The sequence below is a fragment of the Pezoporus flaviventris genome, unplaced genomic scaffold (assembly GCF_033815535.1).
Source record: "Pezoporus flaviventris isolate CSIRO_AGI_PZ_B2104156 unplaced genomic scaffold, CSIRO_AGI_Pfla_v1 ptg000522l, whole genome shotgun sequence".
NCBI classification, from domain to species: Eukaryota; Metazoa; Chordata; class Aves; order Psittaciformes; family Psittacidae; genus Pezoporus; species Pezoporus flaviventris.
The window spans coordinates 12,027-24,121 of NW_026893069.1; the positions used below are offsets into that span (position 1 = coordinate 12,027).

A 12,095-nucleotide genomic window follows, 5' to 3' on the forward strand; every position below is an offset into this window, starting at 1 on the left:
CAGCTCCCTGCCCCCCAAGCTGGACCCCAGCACGGCCCCCTGTGGGGTGTGGGGGGTGAAGTCGGCCACGTGTGGGTTGTTGTGAAGGGGTAAAAGGGGGTGGGGGGGAAACCCTATAGGGGAATGGGGGAGGTCAATGTGGGGCTCCCCATCCCCTCCCCATAGCGTAATGGGGGTGTCCAAAGTGGGGATCCCCTCCCCATAGGGTAATGGGGGAGTCCAAAGAGGGGATCCCCCACCCATTGTATGGGGATCCCCCCCATAGGGTAATGGGGGAGCCCAAAAGTGGGTTATGGGGTATGGGGTATGGGATATGGGGTACGGGGTGTGGGATATGGGGTGCGGGGTGTGGGGTATGGGGCATGGGGTACGGGGTTATTATGGGATATGGGGTTATTATGGGATATGGGTATGGGGTATGGGGCATGGGATATGGGGTATGGGATGTGGGGTATGGGGTGTGGGGTATGGGGTGTGGGATATGGGATATGGGGCATGGGGTATGGGGTATGGGGTATGGGATGTGGGGTATGGGGTGTGGGGTGTGGGGTATGGGATATGGGGTGTGGGGTATGGGATATGGGGTGTGGGGTATGGGATATGGGGTATGGGGTATGGGATATGGGGTATGAGGTGTGGGATATGGGGTATGGGGTATGGGGTATGGGTTATTATGGGATATGGGATACGGGGACATTGGGGGTGTCATTGGGTCCCTGTGCCCCCCCCATCCCCTCCTTCCCCGTCCCCATGGCGCCCCCTGGTGCTGAGTTCAGCTCAGTCCCTATGGGGCCGCGGGTTCGGATCCCGGCGCTGCCAATGGGGGGTCATCATTGGGAGGGGGTTGTCGGGGTGGTTTGGGTGTTGTCGGGGTGCGGTTTTGGTGTTGTTCAGGTGTTGTTGGGGTGTTTTTTTGGGGTGTTTTGGGTGTTTTCGGGGTGTGCTTTTGGGGTGGTTTGGGTGTTGTTGGGAAGTTTTTTGGGGGGGGTTTGGGTGTTGTCGGGGTGTGGTTTTGGGGTGGAGTTTTGTTGGGGTGGTTTGGGTGTTGTTGGGATATAGTTTTGGGGTGGTTTTGGTGTTGTTCAGATGTTGTTGGGTGTGGTTTTGGGGTGGTTTGGGTGTTGTTGGGGTGTGCTTTTGGGGTGCTTTTGGTATTGTTGGGGTGTGTTTTTTGGGGTGCTTTGGGTGTTGTTGGGGTGTGCTTTTGGGGTGGTTTTGGTATTGTTGGGGTGTGTGTTTTTGGGGTGGTTTGGGTGTTGTCCAGATGTGGTTTCGGGGTGGTTTGAGTTTTGTCAGGGTGTATTTTCGGGGTGGTTTGGGTGTTGTCAGGGTGTAGTTTGGGGGTGGTTTAGGTGTTCTTGGGATATAGGTGTTGTTGGGGTGTGCTTTTGGGGTGGTTTGGGTGTGTTTCTGGGGTGGTTTGGGTGTTGTTGGGGAGGTTTTTTTGGGGTGGTTTGGGTTTGTTTCTGGGGTGTGTTGGGTGTTGTCGGGGTGTGGTTTTGGTGTTGTTGGGGTGGTTTGGGTTTTGTCAGGGTGTATTTTTGGGGTGGTTTGGGTGTTGTCGGGGTGTAGTTTTGGGGTGGTTTAGGTGTTGTTGGGATAGTGTTTTTGGGTGGTTTGGGTGTTCTCAGGGTGTGGTTTTGGGGTGTTTTGGGTGTTGTCGGGGTGTGGTTTTGGGGTGGTTTGGGTGCTGTGGGGGAGTGGTTTTTGGGGGTGGTTTGGATGTTGTCGAGGGGTGGTTTAGGTGTTGTTCGGGTGTTTTTGGGTGTCCTCAGGGTGTGGTTTTGGGGTGGTTTGGGTGTTGTCGGGGTGTGGTTCTAGGGTGGTTTGGGTTGGTGTTGGGGGGTCCCCCCTTTTTCCCCCTCCCCCCCCCCTTTCTCAATCCCCCACAAACGGAGCCGCGGCTCAAAATCACTAAAACCTTTATTTCCAGCCCAAAATGTCCCATTCCCCCCCTCCCCCTCATTGAACCCCCATATAAAGGCGGGGGAGGGGCCAAGCACCCCCACCCCCCGCATTGAACCCTCCAATTACCCCCCTTGTGTTGTACGCCCCCCATTACCTAACACCCCCCATAACTTACCCCCATTTGGAGTCATTGGGGGCACCCAACACCCCAACATGGGGACCCTTTCCTTGGACCCTCCCCTAGCCCAATATGGGGGTCACCCCCCAACTTCGGGGTCTCACACCCCCCCTCCCCCCCCCATTGAAGCTTCCCTACGACCCAAAGTGTCCCCCACCCCACCGTCCCCCACCCCCATGTCAACCGCCCGGCTTGGGCTGGTGACAGCAACTTATGGGTCAGCCCCATAGCCTGGAGGGGGTCCCCCCACCCGGGCTCAGTTGTCCTCGTCGCTGTCGTCGGGGCTGATGGCCGGGCTGGTGAGGCTGTAGGTGGGGGAAGTGGGGCTGTAGCCGGGGGACGTGGGGCTGTAGGTGGAGCCCTTGGGGCTGGTGGGGCTGTAGGTGGGGGACGTGGGGCTGTACTTGGGGCTGGTGGGGCTGTAGGTGGGGCTGGTGGGGCTGTACTTGGGGCTGGTCGGGGTGTAGACGGGGCTGGTGGGGCTGTAGGTGGGGGACGTGGGGCTGTACTTGGGGGTGGTGGGGCTGTAGGTGGGCGAGGTGGGGCTGTACTTGGGGCTGGTGGGGCTGTACTTGGGGCTGGTGGGGCTGTACTTGGGGCTGGTGGGGGTGTACTCGGGGGAGCTGGGGCTGTAGCTGGGGCTGGTCGGGGTGTACTTGGGGGAGGTGGGGCTGTAGCTGGGGCTGCTGGGGCTGTAGCTGGGGCTGCTGGGGGTGTAGGTGGGTGACTGCGGGGTGTAGCGGGGGCTGGAGGGGCTGTAGCTGGGCGAGGTGGGGCTGTAGCTGGGCGAGGTGGGGCTGTAGCTGGGCGAGGTGGGGCTGTAGTTGGGCGAGGTCGGGGTGTAGTTGGGGCTGGTGGGGCTGTAGCTGGGCGAGGTGGGGCTGTAGCTGGGAGAGGTCGGGGTGTAGTTGGGGCTGGTGGGGCTGTAGTTGGGGCTGGTGGGGCTGTAGCTGGGCGACGTCGGGCTGTAGCTGGGCGAAGTGGGGCTGTAGCTGGGCGACGTCGGGCTGTAGCTGGGCGACGTGGGGCTGTAGCTGGGCGACGTCGGGCTGTAGCTGGGCGACGTCGGGCTGTAGCTCGGCGACGTGGGGCTGTAGCTGGGCGAAGTGGGGCTGTAACTGGGCGACGTCGGGCTGTAACTGGGCGACGTGGGGCTGTAGCTGGGCGACGTCGGGCTGTAGCTGGGCGAAGTGGGGCTGTAGCTGGGCGACGTGGGGCTGTAGCTGGGCGAGGTGGGGCTGTAGCTCGGTGACGTGGGGCTGTAGTTGGGCGACGTCGGGCTGTAGCTGGGCGAGGTGGGGCTGTAGCTGGGTGAAGTTGGGCTGTAGCTGGGGCTCTGTGGGGTGTAGCCCCCGGGTGAACGCGGCTCGTAGGCAGGGGACGTGGGGCTGTAGCTGGGTGACATGGCACCGCCTGTAGAGAGAAGACAGAGGGGTTCTTGGGGGGCCCAACACCGGTGCTGTGGGGGCTGCTTTACAGTGGTTTCGGAGCGGTTCGGGTGTTGCCAGGGGGTTGTCGGGTGTTGCGGGTGTCTTTGGGGTGGTTGTGAGAGCTTTTTGGGGGGGACTGTTGCAGCGCTTTGGGGTGTCCTCGGGTGTCGGGGGTGTCTTGGGGGGGGGGTTTACACTGTTTCGGGGTGTTGAGAGGTGGTTTTGGGGTCTGTCCGGGTGTTGCCGTAGTGGTGTTGGGGTGTTGAACATGTTTGCAGTGCTTTGCGGTGTTGCCGGGGTGTTGTAAGGTTGCGTTTGGGGTGTTGCAGCAGTGTTTTGGGGGTGGTTAGGAGTGCTGTCGGGGTGTTGGGGGTGGCTATGGGGTGGTTCTGCAGTGGTTTGGGTGTTGCTGGGGTGTGGTTTTGGGTGGTGTTGGCGTGTGTTGTTGGCGTGATTTGGGTGAGGTTTTGGGGTGGTTTGGGTGTTGCTGGGATGTAGTTTTGGGGTGGTCTGGGTGTTGAGCGGGTGTGTTTTTTGAGGTGGTTTGGGTGTAATTTTGGGCTTGGTTGGTTGTTGTTGGGGTGTGGTTTTGGGCTTGTTTGGTGGTTGTTGGGGTGTGGTTTGGGTGTAATTTTGGGCTTGTTGGGTTGTGGTTTTTGGGTGTTGTCAGGGTGTAGTTTTGGTGTGTTCTGGGGGTGGTTTGGGGTGTTGTCAGGGTGTAGTTTTGGTGTGTTCTGGGTGGTGTTGGGTGTTGTCAGGGTGTAGTTTTGGTGTGTTCTGGGGGTGGTTTTGGGTGTTGGCAGTGTGTAGTTTTGGTGTGTTCTGGGGGTGGTTTTGCGTGTTGTCAGGGTGTAGTTTTGGTGTGTTCTGGGTGGTGTTGGGGTGGTTTTGGGTGTTGTCAGGGTGTCGTTTTGGTGTGTTTTGGGTGTTGTTGGGGTGGTTTTGGTTGTTGTCAGGGTGTAGTTTTGGGTGTTGTCAGGGTGTGGTTTTGGTGATTTCTGGGTGTTGTGGGGGTGTGGTTTGGGTGTTGTCGGGGTGGTTTTGTGGTGCTTTGGGTGCCCTTGGGCTCTTGTCACGGTGTTGCTGGGGGGCTGCACTCACCAGGGGAGGGGATGTAGGGGCTGGAGGGCCCGGGGGAGCCGGGGGAGCCGGGGGTCGGGGACCAGGCCGGGGAGTAACCGGGGCTGAAGCCGCTGGCGTCCGAGGCGGCGCTGGGGGAGAAGCCGGCGCCTCCGGGGGTCATCCCACTGCCTGTAGGGGGGGAAACGGGGGGGGGCAAAAACAGGGGGTCAGGACCCACAACTGCCCCCCCCCCCATAGCCCCAAGGGCCCCAAACTGCCCCATGGGCCCCAAATCTGCCTCACTCAGCCCCACTCTTCCCTCTCAGTCTGCCCCATAGCACCCCAATCCCCCCCAACCACCCCACTGACCCCCACTCTACCCCAATTTACCCCCCCAGTCCGCCCCACAGCACCGCAATCCCCCCCAACCACCCCACTGACCCCCACTCTACCCCAATTTACCCCCCCAGTCTGCCCCATAGCACTGCAATCCTCCCCCAGCCACCCCATTGCCCCCCATAGCACCCCAATCACCCCCCAACCACCCCACTGACCCCCACTCTACCCCAATTACCCCCTCAGTCTGCCCCATAGCACCACAATCCTCTCCAAGCCACCCCATAGCACCCCAATCCCCCCCAACCACCCCACTGACCCCCACTCTACCCCAATTTACCCCCCAGTCTGCCCCATAGCACCGCAATCCTCCCCCAGCCACCCCATTGCCCCCCTTAGCACCCCAATCACCCCATTGACCCCACTCTACCCCATTCCCCTCCCCAACCATCCCATTGTACCCCAGTTTACCCCCCAGCCCCCTCCCAGTGCATCCTCCCCCAGCCACCCCATTGCCCCCCATTGCACCCCAATCACCCCCCAACCACCCCACTGACCCCCACTCTACCCCAATTTACCCCCCCAGTCTGCCCCACAGCACCCCATTCCCCTCCCCAACCATCCCATTGTACCCCAGTTTCCCCCCCAGCCCCCTCCCAGTGCATCCCAGTCCCCGTCACTCACCCACACTGGGGGACCAGGCCCCATAGGCGGGGGTAGCTCCTTGGTTCCAGGGTGTCATGGCCGGGGACAGGCCCCCCATGGGGCTGGGGGCCGAGCCAAAGAACATTCCAGTAGCTGGGAAGAAAAAGAGGAGGAGAGGATTAGGGGGATCCCAATGGCTGGGGGCGGGGGGGGATCCCAGCATCCCCATCCCATCCCCTCCTCATCCCCGTTCCCATCCCATCCCCACCCCACCGCCGTTCTGTCTCCATCCTATCCGCTCCCCATCTCCATCCCATCCCCATCCCATCTCCATCCTATCCCTGTCCCATCTCCACCTCATCTCCATCCCATCCACTCCCCATTCCCATCCCATCTCTGCCCTATCTCCATTGTATCTGTCCTACATCAATCTTATCTCCATCCCATCCCCACCTCATCTCCATCCTATCTCTGTCCCATCTCCATCCTAACCCCATCCCATCTGCACCATCTCTCCCATCTCCACCCCATCTCCATTCTATCTCCATCCTACCCCTGTCCCATCTCCATCCCTACCCCATCCCACCTCTATGCCATCCCCATCCCCATCCCATCTCCATCCTAATCCCATCCCATCTCCACTCAATCTCCATGCCATCTCCATCCCCATCTATCCCTGTCCCATCTCCACCTCGTCCCCATTCCGTCCCCACGCCATCTCCACCCCATCCCCATCCCATCTCTTTCCTATCTCCACCCCATCTCCACCCCATCTCCATCCTAACCCATCCCATCCCCACCTGAGCCCCATCCCATCTCCACCCCATTCCCACCTCATCCCCATCCTATCCCCATCCCATCTCCATTCTAACCCTATCCCATCTCCACCCTATCTCTCTCCCATCTCCATCCCATCCCCATCCCATCTCCACCCCATTCCCACCCCATCCCCATCCTAACCCCACCCCATCTCCATCCTATCCCCGTCCCATCTCCATCCTAACCCCATCCCATCCCCATTCCATCCCCACCCCATCCCCATCCTAACCCCATCCCATCTCCACCCCATCCCCAACCCATTTCCATCCTATCCCCGTCCCATCTGCACCCCATCCCCATCCCATCTCCATCCTAACCCCATCCCATCCCCACCCCATCTCCTTTCTATCCCCACCCCATCCCCATCCTATCGCAACCCCATCTCCATCCCTGTCCCATCTCCATCCCATCCCCATCCCATCTCCATCCCCACCCCATCCCCATCCCATCCCCACCCCATCTCCATCCCATCCCCGTCCCATCTCCCTCCTAACCCCACCCCACCCCACCGCCTCCCCACCCCATTGCCCTTCCTGCCCCCCAACTCACGCCCCCCCATGCCCATGCCGGGCAGGGTGCTGGGGATCTCCATGCCGTGCTTGCACTTCTCGGCGTCGAGGAGGAGGTCGAAGCACCCGGTGCCGGCGGGCGCCAGCTGCCCCAGCATGATGTTCTCGGACACCCCCTTCATGGGGTCGCTCTCGCCGTGCGCCGCCGCCTCCATCAGCACGTCCACCTGCAGTGGGGCAAGGGCAGCCCCACGTCAGGCCGAAAGCAGCCCAAAACAGGCAAAATCGGAACAAAACGGACCCAAATCACCCCAAAAACGGACCCAAATCAGCCCAAAACAGCCCAAAAGCACCTCCAAACAGACAAAATCGTACCAAAACAGACCAAAATCGGACCAAAACGGACCAAAATCACCCCAAAAACGGACCCAAATCAGCCCAAAAGCACCTCCAAACAGACAAAATCGGCCCAAAACAGACCGAAATCGGACCAAAACGGACCAAAATCACCCCAAAAACGGACCCAAATCAGCCCAAAAGCACCTCCAAACAGAAAAAATCGTCCCAAAACAGACCAAAATCGGACCAAAATGGACCAAAATCACCCCAAAAACGGACCCAAATCAGCCCAAAAGCACCTCCAAACAGACAAAATCGTCCCAAACCAGACCAAAATCGGAACAAAATGGACCAAAATCACCCCAAAAACGGACCCAAATCAGCCCAAAAGCACCTCCAAACAGACAAAATCGTCCCAAAACAGACCAAAATCAGCCCAAAACAGACCAAAACAGACCAAAACGGACCAAAATCACCCCAAAAACGGACCCAAATCAGCCCAAAAGCACCTCCAAACAGACAAAATCGTCCCAAACCAGACCAAAATCGGAACAAAATGGACCAAAATCACCCCAAAAACGGACCCAAATCAGCCCAAAAACGGACCCAAATCAGCCCAAAAGCACCTCCAAACAGAAAAAATCGTCCCAAAACAGACCAAAACAGACCAAAACAGACCAAAATGGACCAAAATCACCCCAAAAACGGACCCAAATCAGCCCAAAAGCACCTCCAAACAGACAAAATCGTCCCAAAACAGACCAAAATTGGACCAAAACAGACCAAAATCGGAACAAAACGGACCCAAATCACCCCAAAAACGGACCCAAATCAGCCCAAAAGCACCTCCAAACAGACAAAATCGTCCCAAAACAGACCAAAACAGACCAAAATGGACCAAAATCACCCCAAAAACGGACCCAAATGAGCCCAAAACAGCCCAAAAGCACCTCCAAACAGACAAAATCGTCCCAAAATAGACCAAAATCGGACCAAAACGGACCAAATCACCCCAAAAACGGACCCAAATCAGCCCAAAAACGGACCCAAATCAGCCCCAAATCACCCTAAATTGGCTGCAAGTCAAACCACCCCCATCACCCCCACTGCCCCAATCAGCCCCATGTCCCCCATCACCCCCACCACCCCCATGTCCCCATCACCCCCATGTCCCCATCACCCCCACGTCCCCATTACCCCCATAACCCCCACCACCCCCCATGTCCCCACCACCCCATAGCCCCCATGTCCCCATCACCACCATCACCCCCATAGCCCCCACCACCCCCCGTACCCCCATGTCCCCACCACCCCCATAGTCCCCAACACCCCCATGTCCCCATCACCATGTCCCCACCACCCCCATGTCCCCATCACCCCCCATGTCCCCATCACCTTCCATCTCCCCACCACCCCCACCATCCCCATGTCCCCACCACCCCCATGTCCCCATCACCCCCATGTCCCCACCACCCCCCATGTCCCCATCACCCCCATGTCCCCATCACCCCCATGTCCCCACCACCCCCCATGTCCCCATCACCCCCATGTCCCCATCACCCCCATGTCCCCATCACCCCCATGTCCCCACCACCCCCATGTCCCCATCACCCCCATGTCCCCACCACCCCCATGTCCCCATCACCCCCATGTCCCCATCACCCCCATGTCCCCACCACCCCCATGTCCCCATCACCCCCATGTCCCCACCACCCCCATGTCCCCATCACCCCCATGTCCCCACCACCCCCACGTCCCCATCACCCCCCACGTCCCCATCACCCCCACCACCCCCACGTCCCCATCACCCCCCATGTCCCCATCACCCCCATGTCCCCATCACCCCCATGTCCCCACCACCCCCCACGTCCCCATCACCCCCCACGTCCCCATCACCCCCCACGTCCCCATCACCCCCCACGTCCCCATCACCCCCCATGTCCCCACCACCCCCACGTCCCCATCACCCCCCACGTCCCCATCACCCCCACCACCCCCACGTCCCCATCACCCCCCATGTCCCCATCACCCCCATGTCCCCATCACCCCCATGTCCCCATCACCCCCCATGTCCCCACCACCCCCCATGTCCCCACCACCCCCACCACCCCCACGTCCCCCCCCACCCCCCATCCCCCCCACTCTCACGGTCTCCTCGAAGGAGCACTTCATGAGGGGCCCGGTGTCCTGGCGGTTCACGCCGTGGCGGGTGATGGCCATGAGGTGTCCCCTCGAGGTCATGGTGTCGCAGAGCAGCGCCAGGTGCCGGTAGTTGACGTAGGAGCCGTCGAAGGAGATGACGTGGTAGAGCTCCCGCTCCAGGGCCTTGCGCACCGCCTCGATGCCCAGCACCTGCGGGGTGGGATATGGGGTGTGGGATATGGGGTGGATGGGGTGTGGAGTGTGGGATATGGGGTGTATGGGGTGTGTGGGGTATGGAGTATGGCATATGGGGTGTATGGGGTGTGTGGGGTATGGGGTGTGTGGGGTGTGTGGGGTGTATGGGGTGTATGGGGTGTGGGGTGTGTGGGGTATAGGGTGTATGGGGTGTGGGGTGTATGGGGTATGGCGTGTATGGGGTATGGGGTGTATGGGCCTTGTGCACCGCCTCGATGCCCAGCACCTGGGGGGTGGGATGGGGGGTGAGGTGTGGGGGGTGTATGGGGGCTGTGGGGTGTGTGGGGTGTATGGGGTGTGGGGTGTAGGGTATATGGGGTGTGGGGTATGGGGTGTATGGGGTGTGGGGTGTATGGGTTGTATGGGGTATGGGGTGTGGAGTATGGCGTGTGGAGTATGGGGTATAGGGTGTGTGGGGTGTGGGGTATGGGGTATAGGGTGTGGGGTATGGGGTGTATGGGGTGCATGGGGTATGGGGTGTGGGGTGTGGGGTGTGGGGTGTCGGGTACGGGGTGTGGGGTATGGGGTATAGGGTGTATGGGGTGTGGGGTATGGGGTGTGGGGTGTGGGGTATGGGTTGTATGGGTTGTATGGGGTATGGGGTGTGGGGTATGGGGTGTGGGGTGTATGGGGTATGGGATAGGGGGTATGGGATATGGGGTATGGGGTATAGGGTGTATGGGGTGTATGGGGTATGGGATATGGGGTATAGGATGGGGGTATAGGACATGGTATGTGGGGTATGGGGTATGGGATATGGGATGTGGGGATATAGGGTATGGGATATGGGATGTGGGATGAGGTGTATGGGGTATGGGATATGGGATGTGGGATATGGGATATGGGGTGTGGGATACGAGGTGTATGGGGTATGGGATGTGGGGTGTGTGATGTGGGCTATGGGGTGTGTGATGTGTGGTGCGCGACGGTTATGGGGCGCGGGGCCGCTCACGGTGAAGATCTCCACGATGTCGTTGGACGTGGTGCGCACGGGGTCCACGTCCTTCTCGCTCAGCACCCGCATGAGGCTCACGCCGTCCGTCTCCAGGATCCACTCCTGCAGCGCCTTGAACTCCCCGTCCTCCGTGATGATGATCTTCTTCTTGTTGTCCGTCTGCGGGAGGTGCATGTACACCTGCGGGGACGCGGGCGGTCAGCACCCATGGGTGCTGCCAAGGGCAGGATACAGGCACCCATGGGTGATGCCAAGGGGGGCGCTACAGGCACCCATGGACCTCTAAAGGGAACGCGAAGTACCACCAATGAGATGCTATGGGTGACTATGGAGAACATACAAGTGGTCCTCGAGGTCACCAGCACCCATGGGTGCTGCTTGGGGGACACTACAGGCACCCATGGACCTCTAAAGGGAACGCGAAGTACCACCAGTGAGGTGCTATGGGTGATTATGGAGAGCATCCAAGTGGTACTCGAGGTCCACAGCACCCATGGGTGCTGCTTGGGAGACACTACAGGCACCCATGGACCTCTAAAGGGAACGCGAAGTACCACCAGGGAGGTGCTATGGGTGATTATGGAGAGCATCCAAGTGGTACTCGAGGCCACCAGCACCCATGGGTGCTGCTTGGGGGACACAACTGGCACCCATGGATCTCCTAAAGGTCCCAATGGAGAACATACAAGTGGTCCTCAAGGTCCCAAGCACCCATGGGTGATGCCAAGGGGGGCGCTACAGGCACCCATGGACGTCTATATGGATCGCGAAGTACCACCAGGGAGGTGCTATGGGTGATTATGGAGAGCATCCAAGTGGTACTCGAGGTCACCAGCACCCATGGGTGCTGCTTGGGGGACACTACAGGCACCCATGGACGTCTATATGGATCGCGAAGTACCACCAATGAGATGCTATGGGTGATTATGGAGAGCATCCAAGTGGTACTCGAGGTCCACAGCACCCATGGGTGCTGCTTGGGGACACAACTGGCACCCATGGATCTCCTAAAGGTCCCAATGGAGAACATACAAGTGGTCCTCGAGGCCACCAGCACCCATGGGTGATGCCAAGGGGGGCGCTACAGGCACCCATGGACGTCTATATGGATCGCGAAGTACCACCAGGGAGGTGCTATGGGTGACTATGGAGAGCATCCAAGTGGTACTCGAGGCCACCAGCACCCATGGGTGCTGCTTGGGGGACACTACAGGCACCCATGGACCTCTAAAGGGAACGTGAAGTACCACCAGGGAGGTGCTATGGGTGATTATGGAGAGCATCCAAGTGGTACTCGAGGTCACCAGCACCCATGGGTGCTGCTTGGGGGACACAACTGGCACCCATGGATCTCCTAAAGGTCCCAATGGAGAACATACAAGTGGTCCTCAAGGTCCACAGCACCCATGGGTGATGCCAAGGGGGGCGCTACAGGCACCCATGGACCTCTAAAGGGAACGTGAAGTACCACCAATGAGATGCTATGGGTGATTATGGAGAGCATCCAAGTGGTACTT

The 12,095-nt window shown here is 59.6% G+C and overlaps 1 protein-coding gene across 1 annotated transcript in view; it reads right to left on the reverse strand.

Annotated features, from left to right (window-relative positions):
- Window positions 1–2,209: 2,209 nt before the first annotated feature.
- POLR2A (RNA polymerase II subunit A) overlaps window positions 2,210–12,095 on the reverse strand; it is a gene marked incomplete at its 5' end in the record, with an annotated part of 29,365 nt that continues 19,479 nt past the window's right edge. The window contains 6 exons of the mRNA XM_061443760.1: window positions 2,210–3,499; window positions 4,618–4,767; window positions 5,599–5,712; window positions 6,928–7,114; window positions 9,375–9,578; window positions 10,576–10,758. Coding sequence (XP_061299744.1) covers window positions 2,343–3,499; window positions 4,618–4,767; window positions 5,599–5,712; window positions 6,928–7,114; window positions 9,375–9,578; window positions 10,576–10,758 — 1,995 coding nt within the window. The remainder of the gene's footprint in view (window positions 3,500–4,617; window positions 4,768–5,598; window positions 5,713–6,927; window positions 7,115–9,374; window positions 9,579–10,575; window positions 10,759–12,095) is intronic.